The following is a 19,092-nucleotide window of genomic DNA, read 5'->3' on the forward strand; positions in this document are numbered from 1 at the left end:
GAGAAGACAGTGAGGAGATCAGAGGTTTGGAATCCATGGGGTGAAAAGTCCTAGAGCAGAGGCAGGTTTGCCATGTACTGTTGTTCCAGTTGTGCACTAAACAACCTGCACAGCTGTATGGAGCAGGCCCGGGATGAGGCCCCAGCAGCCTGAATGTGGCCATTTATTCTCTCTGAATTGTGTTTCTCTGCAGTCACTGCTCTTCCCAGATATCCTGAAAACGTCCCCAGAACCCCCGTGTCCAGAAGACTATCCCAGCCCCAAGAGGTAACTCAGCTGCTCTGGAACTTTGGCCACTTGGGCAGTAGGCCGGGGGCTACAGACAGAGCCTCATACTGTCCCCAGAGTAGCCATCATCAATGAATGAGAAGAGGAGAGTGAAGGCACATGAAAGGAAAGAGACTGACTTCTCCATTTGCTTCCTGGGCTGGCAAGGGGCTCAGAGCCCTGTTTAAAACACTGAGGTTCTGAGGCACCTGGGTGGCTCATTCGGTCAGGCTGCCTGACTTCGGCTCAGGTCATGATCTCATGGTTCATGGGTTCAAGCCCCACATCGGCTCTCTGTCGTTAGCACAGAGTCTGCTTTGGATCCTCTGTCCCCCACCCCCACACACACACATCTGCCCTTCCCCCGCTTGTCTGCCCTTCCCCTGCTTGTGCACGCACGGGCGCGCTCTCTCTCTCTCTCTCTCTCTCTCTCTCTCTCTCTCTCAAGTAAATATTAAAAACAAAACAAAAAAACTAAGATTCTGTTGCCCTTAGTCTCCCCTATGGTTTTGTCACCCCTCAGGGGTCTCTCTGGTTTCCATTATTTGTTATTCAGCAGGATTGTGGCTCAAGGAAACCACTAAATAGAAACTCCAGGGACGCCTGGCTGTCGTAAAGCATGCAACTCTTGACCTCAGGGTTGTAAGTTCGAGCCATATATCGGGTGTAGAGATTACTTAAAAATAAAAATAATTTTAAAAATCTTGAAGAAAGGGAGGGAGAGAGAGACGGAGAAAGAAAGGAAGAAAAGAAAGGAAAAGAAAGAAAAAGAAAGAAAGAAAGAAAGAAAGAAAGAAAGAAAGAAAGAAAGAAAGAAAGAAAGAAAGAGGAAAAAGGAAGGAAAGAAACCAAAAGTGTGGAAACTGAGGCCCAGGGAGGTTGAGTGATTTACTAGGTCACACAGCAAATCCATAGCACAGCCTCAGGCTCCCTGCCCCACTGCCCTCTGGGATACTCCTGCCTGGGAGCTCAGCCTTACTGTCCTCACCCTCTCTTCCCTGCAGTGACTTTGAGTACACCCTGGGCTCCCCCAAAGCCATCCACATCAAGTCAGGGGAGTCGCCTATGGCCTACCTCAACAAAGGCCAGTTCTATCCCATCACCCTGCGGACCCCAGCAGGCAGCAAAGGCCTTGCCTTGTCCTCCAACAAAGTCAAGGTATGTTGCCCCTGGAGCAGCTTGGGAAAGGGGTAGGATGGTTGGGCCAGCCCTGCCTGACAAGGACCCTAGGATAACTGTCCATTGCCATAGAGTGGGGGAAACTGAGGCAAAAGGGCAGGGGTACCGGACCAAGGCTCTGGGAAGGGTCAGGGGATGCCTGGGCCTCTCCAGGAGGCTGGGAGTCACTGTGGCTGCTTGTGCCTGCAGAGTGTGGTGATGGTGGTCTTTGACAATGAGAAAGTCCCGGTGGAGCAGCTACGCTTCTGGAAGCACTGGCATTCCCGGCAACCCACTGCCAAGCAGCGTGTCATCGATGTGGGTGAGAGCCCACTCAAGCCTCCTCTCTCCATCTCCCTCCCTTCTGCCCTCCCCCCCACAATTTCTCTGTCATACACACACACACACACACACACACACACACACCCCAATCAGGTCTTGAAGTGCCCTTTTCCCCAGCCCTCTGTGATCTCTGCAGGACTTCCTTCTGACCCCAGCCGCCTGCCTGGCCCCTGTCTCCAGGTCATAACTATGGGGTTTGCAGGGATTTGCATCTGTTGGCTGCAGGCTGTGGCCTTTTACTGTGTTGCTTTGGGATAAACAGTGCCCTAGAGACCCCAACAGTGTTGGATAAATAGACCCCTGGCCTGCTTGTCCCCACGGGGGGCTTAGCCAATTGAGACACAAATGCATAAGACAAGAGAGCAGGCAGCTGGTGACTGGGAAGATTTGAAGGGCGGTGCGAGAGAGCTCTGCTCTGGGAGCTGGGACCTCGGCTCTGTCAGCAGCTAGGGGGCCCGGGGAAGGGGCACGAGGTGCCACCTCATCCCTGCCCCAGGCCCTGGGATGGGACACGTAGGAGGCACAGCCCATCCTCGGGCCTCAAGGTTCTGGCTCCACACTCTTCTGACCGTGTGACCTGTGTCACCTCCCCTTTCCGAGCCTCAGTTTCTTTAGCAGTCAAATGGAATAAGGCCAGCTGCCCTGCCTGCCTATGTGCTGTTTCTTCTGCCTGGGAGCACGTGTACCGGAGAACATGATATACATAGGGGTGATTCTGTGACTTAACTGAGAGGCTACATAGCAAGTGGGTAGGAGCCTGTGTTCAGGGGCCAAAGCTGAGCTCCATTCTTGCTGTGCCTTTTTTTTTTTTTTTTTTTTTTTTTGTTAGCTGTGTGACCCTGGTCAAGTGACCCGACTTCTCCGAGCTTCATTTTTTGCGTGTGTAAACTGCGTATACATAGCATCATTGTGAGGATTAACAGAGGGCTCGCCACATTGACGTGTTCAATAAATGGGGTGGTGGTTCTACCGTTTGTTCGATATTCCTACCACCATCGCTGCCCTCATCACTACTACTAGTATTTTATCTGGGAGATCTCCTCAATCACAGTCCCAGTGAGAACGCTAACCCCCACCCCAAAATCATGAGGGCCCTGACCTAGTTGGCAGAGTTAGGGGTTCTCTGTGGGGTGTGGGCAGATCTGCTTCCCAGGTTGGACCTCAGTTTTTGCATCTGCAACTCAGGGCACAGCAGTCAGTCCTTCCTTCCCCCTGCTCACCTGCCCCTGCCCCCCCCCCACCCCAATTGAGGGATGGTTCTTGGGGAAGACAGTACAAACACCTCCCCACCACGTCCCCAAACCCCTTTCCTCCTGACTCTCCTGGTCTCCTGTGGTTTCAGCCGACTGCAAAGAAAACTTCAACACCGTGCAGCACATCGAGGAGGTGGCCTATAACGCATTGTCCTTCGTGTGGAATGTCAACGAGGAGGCCAAGGTCAGTGTGTGGCTGTGATGGGGCTGGTCACTCACAAGTCCCCAGGTGGGCACCTGGGATTGTGGCAGCCGCTCTGATGAGGGCGCCTACGGAGGAGGCAGGGCACACAGCACTGGCTCTAAAGCCAGAAGGGCTAGGCCTGCCTCCAGCTCCGTGACCTCAGACCGGCGCCTCGGCCATCAAACTGGGATGCAGTTGTAGCACCCACTGAGAGGCTGACGGGAGGATCACGGGAGATTAGCGGAAGTAGAGCACAGTCTGACACCCAAGCGGTGGCTGCCGTTACGAATCCCATCCACCCACTCTCCAGATGGGAGAACTGAGCCTCGTGCAAGGTCACACGGCAAGCCACCGAGGACACCAGCTTCCCTGACTTGCAGGCCGTCAGTGTGGCAGGAGAAATGCTTTGGAGTCTGGTAGATGAGGCTGAGATCTGTTACGTGGCTTCCCGCATCCGTAAGGAGGGATAGGAGTCCACCTCCTGGGGCCGGGGTGGGGATTTATTCCATGGGATCATGCGTGTCTAAGAGATGGGCCCGGCGCCAGACCCACTGGAGAGGCCTGAAAATGGAGCCTCTGGTGACTCTTTCATACCAGCCATTTGGTGCCTAAGGCCAACTTTCCATGTGCTTCCGGGCCTCTCTGTGCCCTGGTTTTCTGTTTGGAGAGCCGGCACCGTGGACAGGGCACTAGTCTGACATTCAGGGACTGGGTGACATTCAGGGACTGGGTCCCTTTGCCTCCTTGGGCCAGGCCTGCCCTATCATTCCACGGTTGAGTCAGCCCTGGCAAAAACATTTCTGGCCTAGACAAGCGGGGGAGCTGGGTCCTGTCTCCCGGCTTGCCTCATGGAGCGGTCCAGGCCGCCGGGAGGAAACGGAGCTCAAGGGGCTCCGAAAACACAAAAGGAGGCACAAACGTGAGGGATTATTATTATTCAAACAGATGCCAGGGGCCAGAGGAGGGACTGGGGCCTCCAGTTCGGGGAGGCGGGGAAAGAGTTTCGTAGGAAGGGAGAGGAGGGTTTCGGTTGGGATTTTCTCACAGCCTCTTAAGCCCCCAGGCTTGGGTCTCTCTCAGGTGTGAGCTGGGTGGGAGCTGCATTAGGGCTGAGTTGGCTGAGGGGGAGGTATGTCAGGCATGCGCCCGCCCGGGGGCCTGGCCCCACCGCACCCCAGCCCTACCTGTGCAGGTCAGGACCACTTCCGAGGGAAATGTCCCAGAGAACAGCGGCCAGTCTGGAGTGGGGTCTGGCCCTGGCGCCCCACGGAGGAGTCGGTCAGGCAGACAGTCGTCAGGCGAGCTTGGCAGGGAGTGCCCAGCTGAGACTCACCCCAGACTGCCGTCAGAGTTGGGCGGAGGCTTTGGGTTGAGACCCCAGCCGTCCCACTCCCCATGACAGGCCACTGCGTGCCAGGCCCACTAGGTGCTCCGTGCACCCCCTGTGTCCCCTGGGGAAAGCTGGCACGCTGCCCTGGGCACAAGTCTGTCCATCTGTAAAAGAGGTGGTGACAGGCGCCTTCCAGGGGCGCCGTTTCCCAGGCTCGATATGCAGGGCGGTTTTGGGACGGCAGGGCTGGCCGCCGGCGCAGGCTGTTTATCCAGCTCCCCTGTGTGTCCCCAGGTGTTCATCGGTGTCAACTGCCTCAGCACAGACTTCTCCTCGCAGAAGGGGGTGAAGGGCGTCCCCCTGAACCTGCAGATCGACACCTACGACTGTGGCTCGGGCGCTGAGCGCCTGGTGCACCGCGCCGTCTGCCAGATCAAGATCTTCTGTGACAAGGTGGCTGGGGTGGACGGGCCCTCTGCTGGGCCCCGGCAGGGAGGAGGGCCAGCCCCCACCCTCGAGTCCTCCCCAGCCGCGCGGGTGTGTCGGTCTGTGGTCTGTCTCTGCTTCTTGCTCTCCAAACACCTCTCTCCTCTGTGTGCTCGTCACTGTCTGCCTTGGCCCCTGTGCGCATTTTTCCCGGTCTCTCTGCGCTTCTGTCTCTCATCTCTGTCTCTTTCTGAAGATCTCTTTCTAGACCTCAGCATCTCTCCATGTCTCTTTCTGTGTCTGTCTCTCTCATGTTTCTCTTTCTTCTTCGCATCCCTCTCTGACTCCACTTCCCTCTCCTCTGTTTCTCTCTCTGTTCCTCTCTCTCCACATCTGTTTCTCTCTTGTCGCCTGTACTGGCCTCAGACAAGGCTGGGCCGGGCCGCATAGGTTGGGAGCTGGTGCTTTCCCATCTCCCGGTCTCACTTTGGAAAGAAAGCAGCACTGGATGGCTGGTCCAGATTTAAGATGCAAAGCAGCCAGCCCCTCCCAAGGCCCTGGGTGACCCCCTTTGCCCTCTTCCCGGCAGGGAGCAGAAAGGAAAATGCGGGATGATGAACGAAAGCAGTTCCGGAGGAAGGTCAAGTGCCCCGACTCCAGCAACAGCGGTCAGTGGGGATGAGTCAGGGGCTGGGCTGGCCTGGGGTGAAGGGGAGAAGGAGACTGGAGGGCAGAGGCTTGGGACGTGAAGAGAGGGGCCTCGGACGCAGTGCCTTCCTTTTCCCAGCAGGTATGAAGGGCTGCCTGCTGTCTGGCTTCAGGGGCAATGAGACCACCTACTTGCGGCCTGAGGCTGACCTGGAGACCCCACCGGTGCTGTTCATCCCTAATGTGCACTTCTCCAGCCTGCAGCGTCCCGGAGGGGTGAGGGTCTTGGGCCAGAGAGGGTCTCGGCCCCTGGGTGGGGTCTGATCAGCACAGGCCAGTGAGGAGAAACCTACCACTCAGCCACTACAGACCAATTGAGATCTTTATAGGCCCCAATGTATATATATTTTTAAGTTAATGAATTTATTTTGAGAGAGAAAGTGAGGGTGGGGGGGGCAGACAGAGAGGGAAAGAGACAGAGTCCCAAGCTGATGCAGGGCTTGAACTCTCGAACCGTGAGATCGTGACCTGAGCCGAGATCGAGAATCAGACTCTTAACCGACTGAAGCACCCAGGTGTGTTCCCCCCCCACCCCCGACTTTTTTTTTTTAACATCAAGATGCAAATACTTGTATTGAATCCCAGGGGATTAAAAACATGGCCATACATCCATATGTAACATCAGTGAAACTTTTCTACTGGGGAGAAGAAGGTTAACGAAGAAACGGATTTCATAACCACCAAAGCGTTCACACCTGGGGCACACACGGAGGGTCCGAATTTCTGAGCCCCAAATTAGATTGCTGCTGACTCAAAGCTGTGTGGATCGCGATGGTCGCGGCAATGCCCGCGAGCGCTCGCTGTGCGCCAGGTGCCGCTGTCAGCACGGTCCACGCGCCGGCTGCGTTAACCTTCACTACCTCCCCGGGAGATCGATACCACGACTCTCCCTGGACTTGTGGGCTGGACGTTGAGGCGGAGACCAAAACCACACGGTACATGGCAGAGCCAGAGTGTGGACGCAGGCACCTCGGCTTTAGAAGCCACACCCGGGAATTCTAGCTGTACCACCTCTCAGGCCAGTGAGCCATCCTTTGAGGGAGACACTGCTGTCCTCTCCACTTTCCAGATAAGGCCACACCATAGCTCAGTGGCAGAATCGAGACTCCAGAGCCTATCTAGTAGTTTGCTTCCATATTAAACAGTCTGACTATTTCCTGCCATTGAGGTCCCTCCGTGTAGGTGGGACTGTTTGCAGAAACAGCCCTTGCCCTCCAAGATGCGTTCAGTGCCTTGACCTCGAACAATAAGAGATTCTGGAACTGAAAGAGCAGGCAGTTCTTTTTTTCTTTTTTAAGTTGATTTACTTATTTTGAGAGAGAGAGAGAGAGAGAGAGAGAGAGAATAGGAGCAGGGGTCAGAGAGAGGGAGAGAGAGAGAATTCCCCACATGGAACTCGACACGGGGCTCGAAGCCACGAACCGTGAGATCGTGACCTGAGCCGAAACCAACAGCCAGCTGCTTAACCGACTAAGCCACCCAGGTGCCCCGAGAGCAGCTAGTTCGGAAGCGGCCCGTGGTCCACACTTAAAGGCCTCCTGCGTCCACCATCCTCCCTTCACTGCCCCGCCCCGGAAGCGCTCTGTGGCCCCACAGTCAGGTGGCCGCATCACCCTAATGTCTCTCCCCAGCCAGAGGCCCCGAGTTGGGAGATGACCACTCTCGGGATTGAAGGCCCTGTGGCCAGGCTGACGGCTGCTCTGTGGGGAAGAGGGAGGCACCCTCGCACCTATGAGCCTGGGGGCCGCTCAGTCCCGACTCTGCCTCCTGCTGGGTGCGTTCCTTCCGGAGGCACTCACCAGGCCCGGTGCCTCACCTCACGGAACCGGCGATGACTGCCGCAAACAGTCTCTGGAACCCTCCGGAGAGTGCCCTTCCCCCCACCCCCTTTTCCCCTGTGCCTCAGCTTCCACTGCCCTGCATGATGGTGTGCAGTCCCGACCCTTCTGGGCGAGCTGGGGCTCAGGTGGGGCTCATGGAGTTGGCCGCGTTCCTTTAGCACCTCCAGGCTCAGTCCCCTACCCTTCCACTTGGGCTGGATGCTCCCTTTCCACTCAAGATCTCAGCTCACCTAGGAGGACTAAATCTGAGCAGAATGGGCTGGAAAGCCATCACAACCGCATTCCCCACCTCACCCCCACAAAGATTGTGCCCCCTCCCCCCAGAAGGCCACCAGCAGCAGAAGGCCCCTCTCATCTTCCTGCCTGCATGTGATGGAGAATGTCTTCTCTGTTCATTGCAGGCAGTGCCCTCGGCAGGTCAGAGCAGCTCCAACAGGTAAGGGCCTCACCACCCCCCCCCACCCCCCCCCCCCCCCGCCCAACCTGGCCCCCTGCTGCTTGCGCTGCCCGCCAAGCCAGGGCCTGGGCACAGAGGAAGCAGCCATGGGACTCTGCTCCCAACCCCCAAGCTACATTCACGCTCCTTTCTCACTGAAACTGCCTGCGTTTTTATGGGTTTGTTTTATGTGAAAAGCTGGCGAATCTCTGGCGAGACACCTGCTTGTAAAAAGGGAAAGCAAAGGCCTCTGAGATGGTAGCACAGATTTGGAGAGTTAGGAGGGGCCACAGTGCTGGAGGACCAACTGAGGGGTCCACACACACACCCCCTCCCTGACTCGAGGAGGGAGGGAGGCGCCCCGAAGGGCCCCATCCCCCCCTGTGTCAGCGTAGAGATCTGTCCGAGGGGAAAAATGGAAAAATGGCCTCGTGGGCTTGAGGCAGGGATGGGGGGCCACGTGAGAGGAAAAGCGCACATAAGAAAGCACCTTAGTGTCGATATCAGTCTCTTCCCCCATAGACAAGGGGTACTTTTCCTCTGGTGCTTTCACACCGAACCACAGTGCCAGCCAGCCAGGCGAGCAGGGGTTATTGCCCGGCTTTATGGATGAGGAAATGGAGACTCAGAGAAGTGAAGTGACGTGGCCAGGCTCACACAGCTCTTAAACAGCAGAGGTGGGCTGGAACCTAAGCCTGTCTTCCTCCAAACCCCACAACGCTTCCCCCTCTCCCCGCCTCACATCCGAGTGGATTCTCCCAAAAAAGAACAACACGCTGATGATGAAACAAGAGTCCATATTTACTGAGACCCCACTGTGTGTCACACGCTGTTCTGAAAGCAGTTTGCGTGACGTCCTTCAGCCTCACAACTTTATGAAGTATTCTTGTCCTTACCTAATTGTCACCCCATTTGATAGAAGGGGACACTGAGGGACTAAGAGATTCATCCTGAGTCACCCAGCTAGTGAGTGGGATTCGAACCCAGGCAGTCCCACCTCTAGAACCTGCTGCTTTCGCTGCCGTCCTCCTGCGCTGTGCCTGCCCTCATGGGGTTTTCTGCACATCTGGGGCCCCTTCCAACTCTGGGATCCCCCGGATTCCTCACGAGCCCCTCCCTGTCACCCCCCAGGCTGCCTCTGAAGCGCTCCTGCTCACCCTTCGCTGAGGAGTTTGAGTCTCTGCCCTCCAAAAAAGCCAAGGAAGACGATCTTCAGAGAGGTACCCTCACTCCCAGCCCATCTGTTCTCTGAGCCCACCGTGTGGCCCCCAGCCCCCCACGGGGCCTTCCCCAAAGCCTCGAACGCCAATCCTGGCCTGGCCGCCGGGGCGGCACCCACCCAGCAGAGAGGGCGCAAGGAGCTCTTTGGAGCTGTATTTGGGCCACGACTTGAGGGTGGAGTGGGGATAAGGGTGACACGCAGGGTGCTTGGAGAGTTGACAGTGGAGCCGGAGGTCTTCTGCCTCCACTGGCCTCGTGGGCATGTCCCCTGTTGGGCATCCCACAGCAGCTGGGCCGAGGCAACAGGTCCATTATGTTGGGCAACCCCCCCCCCTTCTCTTCTGGGGGTGGGAACAGCATTGGGTTTCCATACCTGGCTTTCTGGCTCTGACAGCCTAAATCTGTAACTTCCTGGGAGAGGGGGATGTGCCCAAACCTCGGGGGGCTATAGCTGATCATCAGGAAGAAACCAGCCAGCAGCCAAGATCAAAAGCTCCTGGCAGCCTTCCGTGGAGCCTCGTACCGCACTTGGTGTTTAAAATGTCATGTCATTAATTCCCCAACACCCCTGTGAAATAGGGGGTGGGGCCACCTCCATTTCCCATTTGGATAAAGTGAGGCTCAGTGATGTAACAATATCTTCTTCAAGGTCACCTGGCTGGCAGGTGATAGAGCAGGGATTCCAACCTGCCCAGATTAGCACAGTCTGAGGGGGGCCTGCAGAGCCCGTGGGATTTCCCATCTGGGTACAGACCCTCGGCGAGGATTTGCCTTTCCTGCAGAATTCAATCGAATGCCCGAAACGATACTTTTGAAGATTCCCCCATCCCATGAGGTATTCCCCGGCTCACTGACCCTCCCCTCACCACTAAAGCCACCCCTTTGCCTCTCAGTTCTGCTGTATGTGCGGAGGGAGACCGAGGAGGTGTTTGACGCCCTCATGTTGAAGACGCCAGACCTGAAGGGGCTGAGGAATGCGGTAAGAGGCCCTGTGACCCCGCCCAGCCCTGGCCGGACCCCACTCTGAGTTCCTGTCCCCACTCTTCACCACACAGTTCTGATTTCCCACAGGAAGCCTCTGAGAAGGAATATGCTGGAACCCTGGCTTTCTGATGGTCCACCTGTCCCACCCCATTTCAGGGGGGCCTGCGGGCCTGGCTGGTGGGGGCGTGCCTCTGTGATGTTATCTCGAAGCCAGAACCCTGGCCCCACCCTGGGAGGCACACACACCATAAATCCTCCCTAATCTGATGGCTGCTGTCTGACAGGCCAGAGCTTTTTGTTGGCTTTGCAAACCTGTTTCTGTTTTAATGGGAATGAAACCCAAAAAGGCCAGGCCCCAGAGACTCTCTTTTTTCTTTTCCAGGGGGCCTCATTCCTCTCGCCTGTGGTTGGCTGGGGGGCACTGGCGGGGGCAGCCAAAGGTGGTGTCTGGGCAAGGAGACCTTCCCCAACCCCCCAGATTGCCAGAGCGGGCAAAAGAGCCTTGAACAAAACCCACAGCAGCTTTGTGCCTCAGCTTAAAACCGAGCAAACACAAGCCTCCACCAGGGCCGGCTGTGCTTAAAGGTCCAACCACAGAGCAAAGCCAGACAGGTCCAAGATGCCAGGCGGGAGGGCGGTGGGGGTGGGGGAATGAATCTAATAATAGCACCAGCTTCCTTTTACTGAAGACCCACTATGTGCCAGGCATCGTGCCAAGCAAGCTGCGTTTGCTAGCTCACCATATTCTCTTAACCCTGAAAAGTGGGTACTATCATTATCTCTTCATTTCCCACAAGGAAACGGCCTTCCAGTGGTCGGGCGACTTGCCGAAGTGACAGAGCTACCATCCAGCCCAAGCTCTCTCCACTCGGCTATCCCCTCCTGGTCACTTCACATACCATCCACCCTGCTTGGTCGGCACCAGCCCCAGAAGTTGGGCTCACAAAAGGCCACTAACGTCACTTGAATATTGACTCAGAATCTTTGGGCCGGACAGTACCTAAAAGGGTCCCCATCTGGTATTTGAGCTCTCTCCCCAGGCGGGTACCCGCTCTTGACTCGTGTCCTTCCAGGAATGGGGAGCTCACCGCCACACGGGGCAGCCTACGCCGTCTTTGTACAATTTATGGTTAGAAAATACCTAAGTCCGTTCGAGTGAATGGAGATCTTCCTCCTGGAAGCTTCTAGCCATATAGCCATTAAAACAAATAGCCTAAGAACTTTTCTGGACCGGAGGGATCTCCGGCAGGGCGGAGAATAACTGAGGAGCCAAACCTGACCCTTTTCCTAAAAGGCCCAGAGAGAACGTCAGTCTGAAGCCCTTGGTCTGAGGCTCGCCGCAGCCAGTAACGCCAGACTGCAGAGTAACCTCTGCCCGAGCCTCTCACCAGGGCACAGGCCCCGCGCTGGGCCCTTCGTGTAATCTTCTCGGTCCCTGCGCAGGACCCCGCTGTGCGTTTACCCCGTTATTGTGCCCGTTTTGCAAACGAGGAAGCCGAGGCTGGTGACCGGCTCAGAGTCTGCCCTCCGGTGGTGGAGCTGGGACCAGACCAGACCCATCTGGCCCGGAGGAAACTTCCGGTGGTCTGGGAGAAGCGGGCTGGCTCTCACGGCCACACTCACGGGCCTCGGAGCTGCAGGTTCTTCGTCTGCAGAAGGAGCACCCGTGATTTGGGTCGTGACGGTTGGGATGGGGCAGGAGGACCAGGGATCCGGCTGGGCCTTGGTTGAGCCCAGCATCCTCCCCCATCCAATGGGGTTAGTAATTCCTGCCTAGAAGGGGGCAATATTTCGATAATCCCCCTCGCGACAGGGTGGGAGCGTCCCCACCACTCCCCTTCTAAAAGGACAACAGTGAGCACTTATGGAGGCCTTCCACCGCCAGGAACCGACCCAGGTGTTTTACACGGGCCAGATTGGTCACGTGAGCACCCCTGTGAGGTAGGCGCTTCGACCGGCTTCCCCAGCTAGTTTGCCCAAAGTCGGCAGCTGGTGAGTGGAACCCGCTGGAACAGTGTGGTTCTGACTACAGGCGAAGGTTGGGGACCTGGTGGCTGCTCTTTGGGGTATTTTACAGCCACTAAACATGCAGTTTTTCAGGAGCTTGTTGTGATGCGGGAAGGCTTATAACATACAGTGTTAACTAAAAACAGTTCTATAAAGCTGTCTGTGTGGAACATAAAAGATCTGTACACATGGCCAAAAGATGGGAAAGGGCACAGCCAGATGTCAGTAGCGTTTATCTCTGAGAAACAGGATTAGGGACTATTGAAATTGTCCTCTCTAGATTTTTCCACAGTATGGATGTATGTTACATTCATAATCAGGAAACAAAAAGTCCTAGTATAAAAGGCTGGAATGGATCCAGTCTGGGCAGCAGACAACACATCCCCTACTGTTTTCTTCCAGATCTCTGAGAAGTATGGGTTCCCTGAAGAGAACATTTACAAAGTCTACAAGAAATGTAAGCGGGGGTAAGTGCTCATAACAGCTCTCCCTCCCCCTTCCCCTGTGCTGCCCCTTTCCCTCTATTTTATTTTTTTATTCTAATTTTTAATATTATTTTTGAGAGAGAGAATTCACATGAGCAGGGGAGGGGCAGACAGAAAGTGGGGAGAGAATCCCAAGCAGGCTCTGCACTATGAGCGCAGACCCTGACTCAAGGCTCAAACCCACGAACTGTGAAATCATGACCTGAGCCAAAACCAAGAGTCAGATGCTCAACCGACTGAGCCACCCAGGCGCCCCTTCCCCTTTCCCTCTAAAAGTGTTGGCTCTGGGAGCTCCCAGCAGGTGTGCTCTGCCTGGCCCATGCCAAGCAGCATTTGTACTTGGCTTCGTGGAAAGGATGAGGGGTGTGGGGTTGGGTGGAAAGCCCCCCGTCAGGCAAGGCCACCTGCAGAGATCGGACACTGAACACCACCAGGAAGGAAAGGAGTGGCAGACTGATGGAAGGGTCTTTGTAGAGACCACAGGTGGAGGGGCAGCGCAGGTTCAAAGATCAGAAGACCCAGGTCCAAGTTCCGAGGCCGCTGGATAGCCAAGTCATTTGATTATAACGATGATGATAGTGGCCGCCATTCACTTGCCTATGTGCCAGATACTGGGCTACGAGTAGCTCACTTAACTCTCACAGCCACACTATGAAGTAGACACCCATTACCCATGCTTCACAGATGGGGAAATTGAGGCTTGGAGGTGATAAGGAATATCCAGGAGCAGGAGCAGCAGAGTAACGGCGTGGAGGCAGAAGGGCCCAGCAATGTGGCCACAGGCCGAGTCAGGGGGCCCCAGGAGGGCAAAGCTGCTGATGAGTCCGGAAAGGGGGTAGTGATTAATGTGGTTTTGAGGGAGCCCCCCGGGGATGCTCCCCAGGCCTCCCGCTCAGGTCTGGATGAGGCAGCAGAGAACAAAGCTTTACCTTGCAGAGGGTCCAGCGGTGCGGGACCTTCCATATGTTCCTGGGGATTAGTGCTAAACACCACAGCACCCTTTGCTATCTGCCCGGGAGATCCCTTGGCAAAGGGAGACGGAGGGCCATGTGGTGACTGCCTTCCCAGGTTTGGGTCCCGTGGTCAGAGCCAGTGAGCTGGACCTTCACAGCCCTTGTGAACTGAGTCCCTGCACCTGCCCAGCGGGGGCCTCGGGTTAGCGAGGAATGGTCAGCGCCATTCCCTGCCCAGAGGACCCACTCCCAGCCCTCTGCCCACAGCGCAGACCCCATCCTCTTGCTCTAGATGGTGTAGCTCCAGCTGCACTTACTAGCGGCCCCCGGAAGGTGCTTGGGCATCGCCCCGTGGCTACTGACTACGGGCTTTCCTTTTTAGAAGGCTTTGCAAAGCCAGGCAGGTTTTGTTCCCAGGCTGAGGCCCCGTCCAGTCAGGCCCGGGGGTTGGCCTCTAGCCCTCCCTCCTCTTTGGTTCCCAGCAGCCTCCCCCAGAAGGGCAAGGGGTGGGGGGGTGTGCGGTCCTGCAGCCCCTGGAGAAGGATCCGTTGGGTTTTCGTTGTATGAGCGCCTAGGGTTTTTTGTGGGCTTTTTTCTTCCAAGTTTCGGTTTCAGATTGGGGCTCACATGTTCTCTGGGACGGAATCCACCTCATAGCAGAGGGCAGGCCCTGCTTTGCCCAGACAAGCCCAGCCCTACTTCCCCTTGGTGCCAGTGCCCACGCCCCCCAGCTGCAGCGGCACCTGGGCCACCAGCCTCCCTGACGGATGCCACTGCAGGCTGCGCTGAGGGGCTAGGAAACGTGTCGGTGTGATTTGGGGGTGGGGGTACACACGCAAGGATGCCCCAGCCCCCGGGGTAGATGATAGCGTCCACGTGTGGAGCACGTCCTATGTGCCAGGTGCTGGGCTAAATGAGTCCCAGGCATAGTTCGGTGTGATTATGTGTAATTCTACAGATGAGGAAACTGAGGTTCAGAGTAGTTAGTAACCAGCAGAAGGAATCCCGGCCTGTCTCCAGCCTCTGCATGCACCCATTTTTTACCTCGCCTCCTGCTTGTTCCTCTAACTGCTAAGTGATGTGCAAACAAAGACCGTGGCCAGGTCTTGTATTTGCCTAACCCCGTAGCCCAGGGCATCACTCAGCGGCCCTTCAGAAGCACCCTACACCCCCCCACACTCGCAATCATGAAAACTTCAGCTCTAGCATCCTCTGAGATGCTTAAATGAGAAGAGTCCACAAAAACGCTTTGGGGAGAGGAGATGCCGGGCCTGTTTTCCACCGCCCTCAGCGGCAGACTCACCTCCTCTGAGGAAGAGAGAAAATTCTAATCGATGGCCTAGTTTCTTTGCACAGAACCCTCCTGAGAGTCCCCCGGACAAAGGTAGATACAATCAGCTTTACAAGCACCACTGAGTGATTGAAAGATTAACAAATACATTGTTTTCCCGGCAGCTGGCCAAGCGTTTCAGGGGAACCAGGACAGAAGACAGCTAGTAGCTGGCAAGTGACAAGAGGCCCACATTCTGGGACGGTGGTTCCCAACAAGCCCTGCCTCTAGGGCCCGGTTGTCACTGACCTCTGAAGGGAAGGGGTCTGAGGGCTTGTCTGGGATCCCTTGTGTGTAGGTGTGCACTCGGGGCCTGCGGGGAGCCCGGCAGGGGAGTGGGAGGGAGGCAGCCTTCAAGTTCATGCACGTAAGACACACAGGGCCTGGCATCTAGAAGCCCCCAGTAAATACCACTATCCGAATCACACACCCGGCTGCCAGCAAAGCGCTCACCCCTCTGGCCCAGGCCCCGCCTCCTCCGGTCTGTTCCCAGCCTGCAGCCCCTGGACGAGGATCCCTCTGTGAAAGGAAGGAACGGCTGACAGAACCTAAGGAAGTGGGGCGCCGTAATGAGACACTGACAGTCAGCACCCCACCCTGGGCAGCCTGCGCCCAGACCTCCTTGCTGGAAGCAGCAGCGTCTGCAGAGACGGCCCGACACAGGCCATAGGCTTAGGCTCGCTGCTTCTGTAAGGTCTCCATCCTCCAGACCCGGGGACGATGGGGACAAGGCGACCGCCTCCCCGGAGCTTCCCCTGGAAAGCCAACAGCTACTTGTCGGAAGCAGGGAGCAGTAACGTGAGATCCTCAGCCCCCCGACTCCCGCCCCACTTGAAATAACCTTGCGGCCATCTAAACTCTTTCCCAGCCCTGGATTTTGCCTTCCTTACATATGCCACTTCCTAACTTACATTCATAGGGTTTTTGTTTTTCTTTCTAAAAAACTGGTACAGCAGAAAGAAACCGAAATCTGGATTCAAGTCCAGTTCTGCCATCTATTAACTGTGTGACCCCTGTGCTTCTTTGAGCCTCAGCTTCCCCATCTACCCACTGGAGTAATAGGGTTACAAAGAGTCATTTTCTCGGGCCCTACTAGATTCTGAATTCCTGGAGGGCAGGCTCTAGGATCTCTGCGTGGCCCTTGTTCTTGCTGGGCGCAGGGCCCTGCACATGGAACAACCTTGGCAAATGCTAGTGGGGTGGATGGATGAGTGGCTGCAGACACTCAACTCCATTACAAAGGGAAGCTGGTGTGGTCAGGTCAGGTCACATCTTACTGGGCTCTTCATCAGGGAGGCAGCAGCCAGAGGGGTGTCCTCTGGTTAACACCGTGGCCTTGACCCTCTGCGGAGGCCCACGGCGTGGAGGCTTGGTCCCGCTCAGGTTGGCCCAGGTCCCTGCCTGGAGGGTGTGGGGAGAGAGGACGGAGCCCCTCAAGTCTCTTGTACCATCTGTGAGATTGCAGCTTCGTGGGGGTGGAACTGAGAGGGCACTCGTGTGGCACCTGCCTCTGGCTCAGGCGGGCACATCTGAGTGACACAACGCAGCCTCCCATTGAACCCAAACCACACTGGTCCACCCACCACACCTCTTGTGCTTGAACTCTCGCTTTGTGCCCGAGTCCTTGGTCCGGCCTGGTGACCAAGGAACACCGCATCTTCCACACATCTCACGTCAGCCACTCAAAGTGTCCACACTCGTGTGTATTAGGAGAGGTGGTCTGGCGCAGCGGTGGCCGTGGTTGGAGGTGTGGCTCGGCCACTTGGGGATCGTGGCCTCTGCCGTAACGGGGGACAGTGAATACCCGTCTCTGTTGTTCTGACGGTCAGAGGGAAAGTCCAGGAGGTGCCCGAAATGTTGGCACCCAAGAGGTGGTAACCGTTACTGTCATCCTTGTCACCCAGCAGCCCTGAAACAAGGGGCCTGCCACATTCTAGACACATCTCCTCTTCTCTTCCAGAATCTTGGTCAACATGGACAACAACATCATCCAGCACTACAGCAACCACGTCGCCTTCCTGCTGGACATGGGGGAGCTCGATGGCAAGATTCAGATCATCCTGAAGGAGCTGTGAGGCCCAAGCATCCACACCCTCAGACCCCGTGGGGTGGCTCCAGGCAAGGAGCCCCCTGGGGAGTGGCCCATGCCGCACACAACCTCTCCTCATGCCCCAGTGCTGTTACTTGAATGCCCTCCCTGAGAAAAACACATCACAGACCCACAGATGTCAAGGTCAGGAAGGGACCCAGGAGGTATCCTGACCTGAACCCCATCTCATGCTTGAATCTACCCTGGACTTCCTGCCAGCCCCCGCCCAGCCAGAAAGAGTGTCGTCCTGCTTAACGTTCCCATAGCCTGTCTCCTTCTCGGAAGACCCTGCTTTCAGTCCATCTCCTGGTTGGCCGTTCAGATGGTGCCAGTGGACCCTCTTTCCCAAAGCTGACTCGACTCCTGTCCGGCCTGCATTCTTGGTTCTTCCATCAACTTCAGACTGAGGATCCCTTACCCTTTGGTCAATTAACTTGAAAACTCTTTTGATTTTCAATGCAAACAACTTTTAAATGTTACCATGGTGGAAACACTCTCTTTCTCCCGGATTTCCTTGATACAAGTTGTAAATAATAGAGCTGATTCATTGGAGTGGCTGCTGTATAAAATAACTTCCATGCCTGTTCACTGATGTACACATTTCTTATTTACAATTTTCATTTATGTTATATATATATATATATATAAGTATATATTGTATATATATGCAACATTTTATATTTTTCATGGATGCATTTTTATCATTTCAAAAAATGTGTATTTCACATTCTTGGACTATTTTTTTTAGCTGTTATTCAATTATGCATTTTGTATACTCACGTGGTATTTAGTAATAAAATTCTACCTATGTATTACTTCAAACGCTACACTTGTTCCTTCTGTGGAAGTCTTCCCGGAAGAGAGGGCGAAAGCGTATTGGGCCCGCCTCCTCCTCTGTCCTGAGGGTGCTTTACCTGGGCTCCAAGGCTGGTGGCGAGGGCTGGGCACGGGCGAAGCAGAGGTGCCCCCGGGGAAGGGAGTGGGATCCTGATGTCGAGATCTGTGTCTCACGCCGCCCCACAGGTTGAAGGTCAAGACCCTAGGACCACTGACTGGAGATGAAGAAGTCCCGGGAAGGACCTCACCCCGGGCGGAGCCCCAGGCTGGGAGTCACGTGACCGGAGTTCTCTGCCAGCTCCGCCCCCACGCTCTGGGCCTCACCATTCTCCCCGCAGCTGACTCAGCAGCTCACAAAAGCTGGTGCTCCCGTCTCTTCCCAGCTTCGTGGTCAGTGACATCATGCTGGGACGTTGCCCGGGGAGCATTTACACCACAGACATTGACAACGGCTACAAATCAAGGCCTTTATTCCCTCTAGGGAACAGACGACAAACCTGCCCTTCCTTCCTCCTTCGCCCGCTTCCTAGCGCACGACCACCTCTGGGCCTCAGTTTCTTTGGCTCTGAAATGAGGGGCGCAGGGGGTCTACGCCGCCGGTCATCTGTAACTATCATCTTTAGAGCCCCAGAGCTCACCGCTGGGTCTCAGAGGCCACCTCGAGGTGGGGGGGGGGGGGGGGGGAGGGGGAGAGCGGCAGCTTCTGAGGACCCTCCAGACTTCAGACCCGCTTTTCCCCTTTTACACGTAAGGGTTTCCCATAAACTTCTGTCTGAACAAAACTTTTTAAAAGATTTGTAAACCGCAGATGCCTCCAACTCTCAGCTCTGACAGCCAGAGCCTGTGGTCCTAATTCCCACCGCCCTGCCTGGAGTCCGCACCAGGACTAGGGTCCCGCCAGTGAGCCAAAGAGCTCAGTAATCAAGAGAAATCAACACAATGTGTTGCTTTTTTTTTTTTTTAAATAAAGGCAAAAAAAAAAAAAAAAAAATCCATGATGAACAAGATATCAAAATTTTGAAGCCAGGATCAGCATCACTGATGTTTCCTTTGGCCTCAGCCACCAATATGGCCTGCACGGCACTGCTCAGGGGACCCTGTGGGCATCCGGAGATGCCGTGTCCACTCCCAGCCTCGCCGCTGCTCTGACACCTCCCGAGAAGTGAGAGCGGGATGACGTGTGAGGATGGAAGGACAGAGTGTGTGCGGAGTGCCGGCACATCCACGCGTGCCAGAGGTGC

General features: G+C 55.8%; 1 protein-coding gene across 3 annotated transcripts in view; it reads left to right on the top strand.

Annotated features, from left to right (window-relative positions):
* GRHL3 (grainyhead like transcription factor 3) overlaps nt 1-17,836 on the top strand; it is a 35,165-nt gene extending 17,329 nt beyond the window's left edge. Inside the window, exons 5-16 of one of the 3 annotated variants that reach the window (XM_086716039.1) lie at nt 194-267; nt 1,272-1,425; nt 1,636-1,747; nt 3,110-3,204; nt 4,829-4,987; nt 5,550-5,628; nt 5,748-5,884; nt 7,911-7,945; nt 9,077-9,165; nt 10,060-10,145; nt 12,560-12,624; nt 16,886-17,836. In XM_086716039.1, coding sequence (XP_086572165.1) covers nt 194-267; nt 1,272-1,425; nt 1,636-1,747; nt 3,110-3,204; nt 4,829-4,987; nt 5,550-5,628; nt 5,748-5,884; nt 7,911-7,945; nt 9,077-9,165; nt 10,060-10,145; nt 12,560-12,624; nt 16,886-17,000 — 1,200 coding nt within the window. In that variant the 3' untranslated portion in view covers nt 17,001-17,836. The other 2 variants (XM_086716040.1, XM_086716041.1) reach the window with 2 other exon arrangements.
* The last annotated feature ends 1,256 nt before the right edge of the window (nt 17,837-19,092 follow it).

Source organism: Puma concolor, chromosome C1 (genome assembly GCF_028749965.1).
Source record: "Puma concolor isolate L17-30 chromosome C1, mPumCon1.1.hap2, whole genome shotgun sequence".
NCBI lineage: Eukaryota > Metazoa > Chordata > Mammalia > Carnivora > Felidae > Puma > Puma concolor.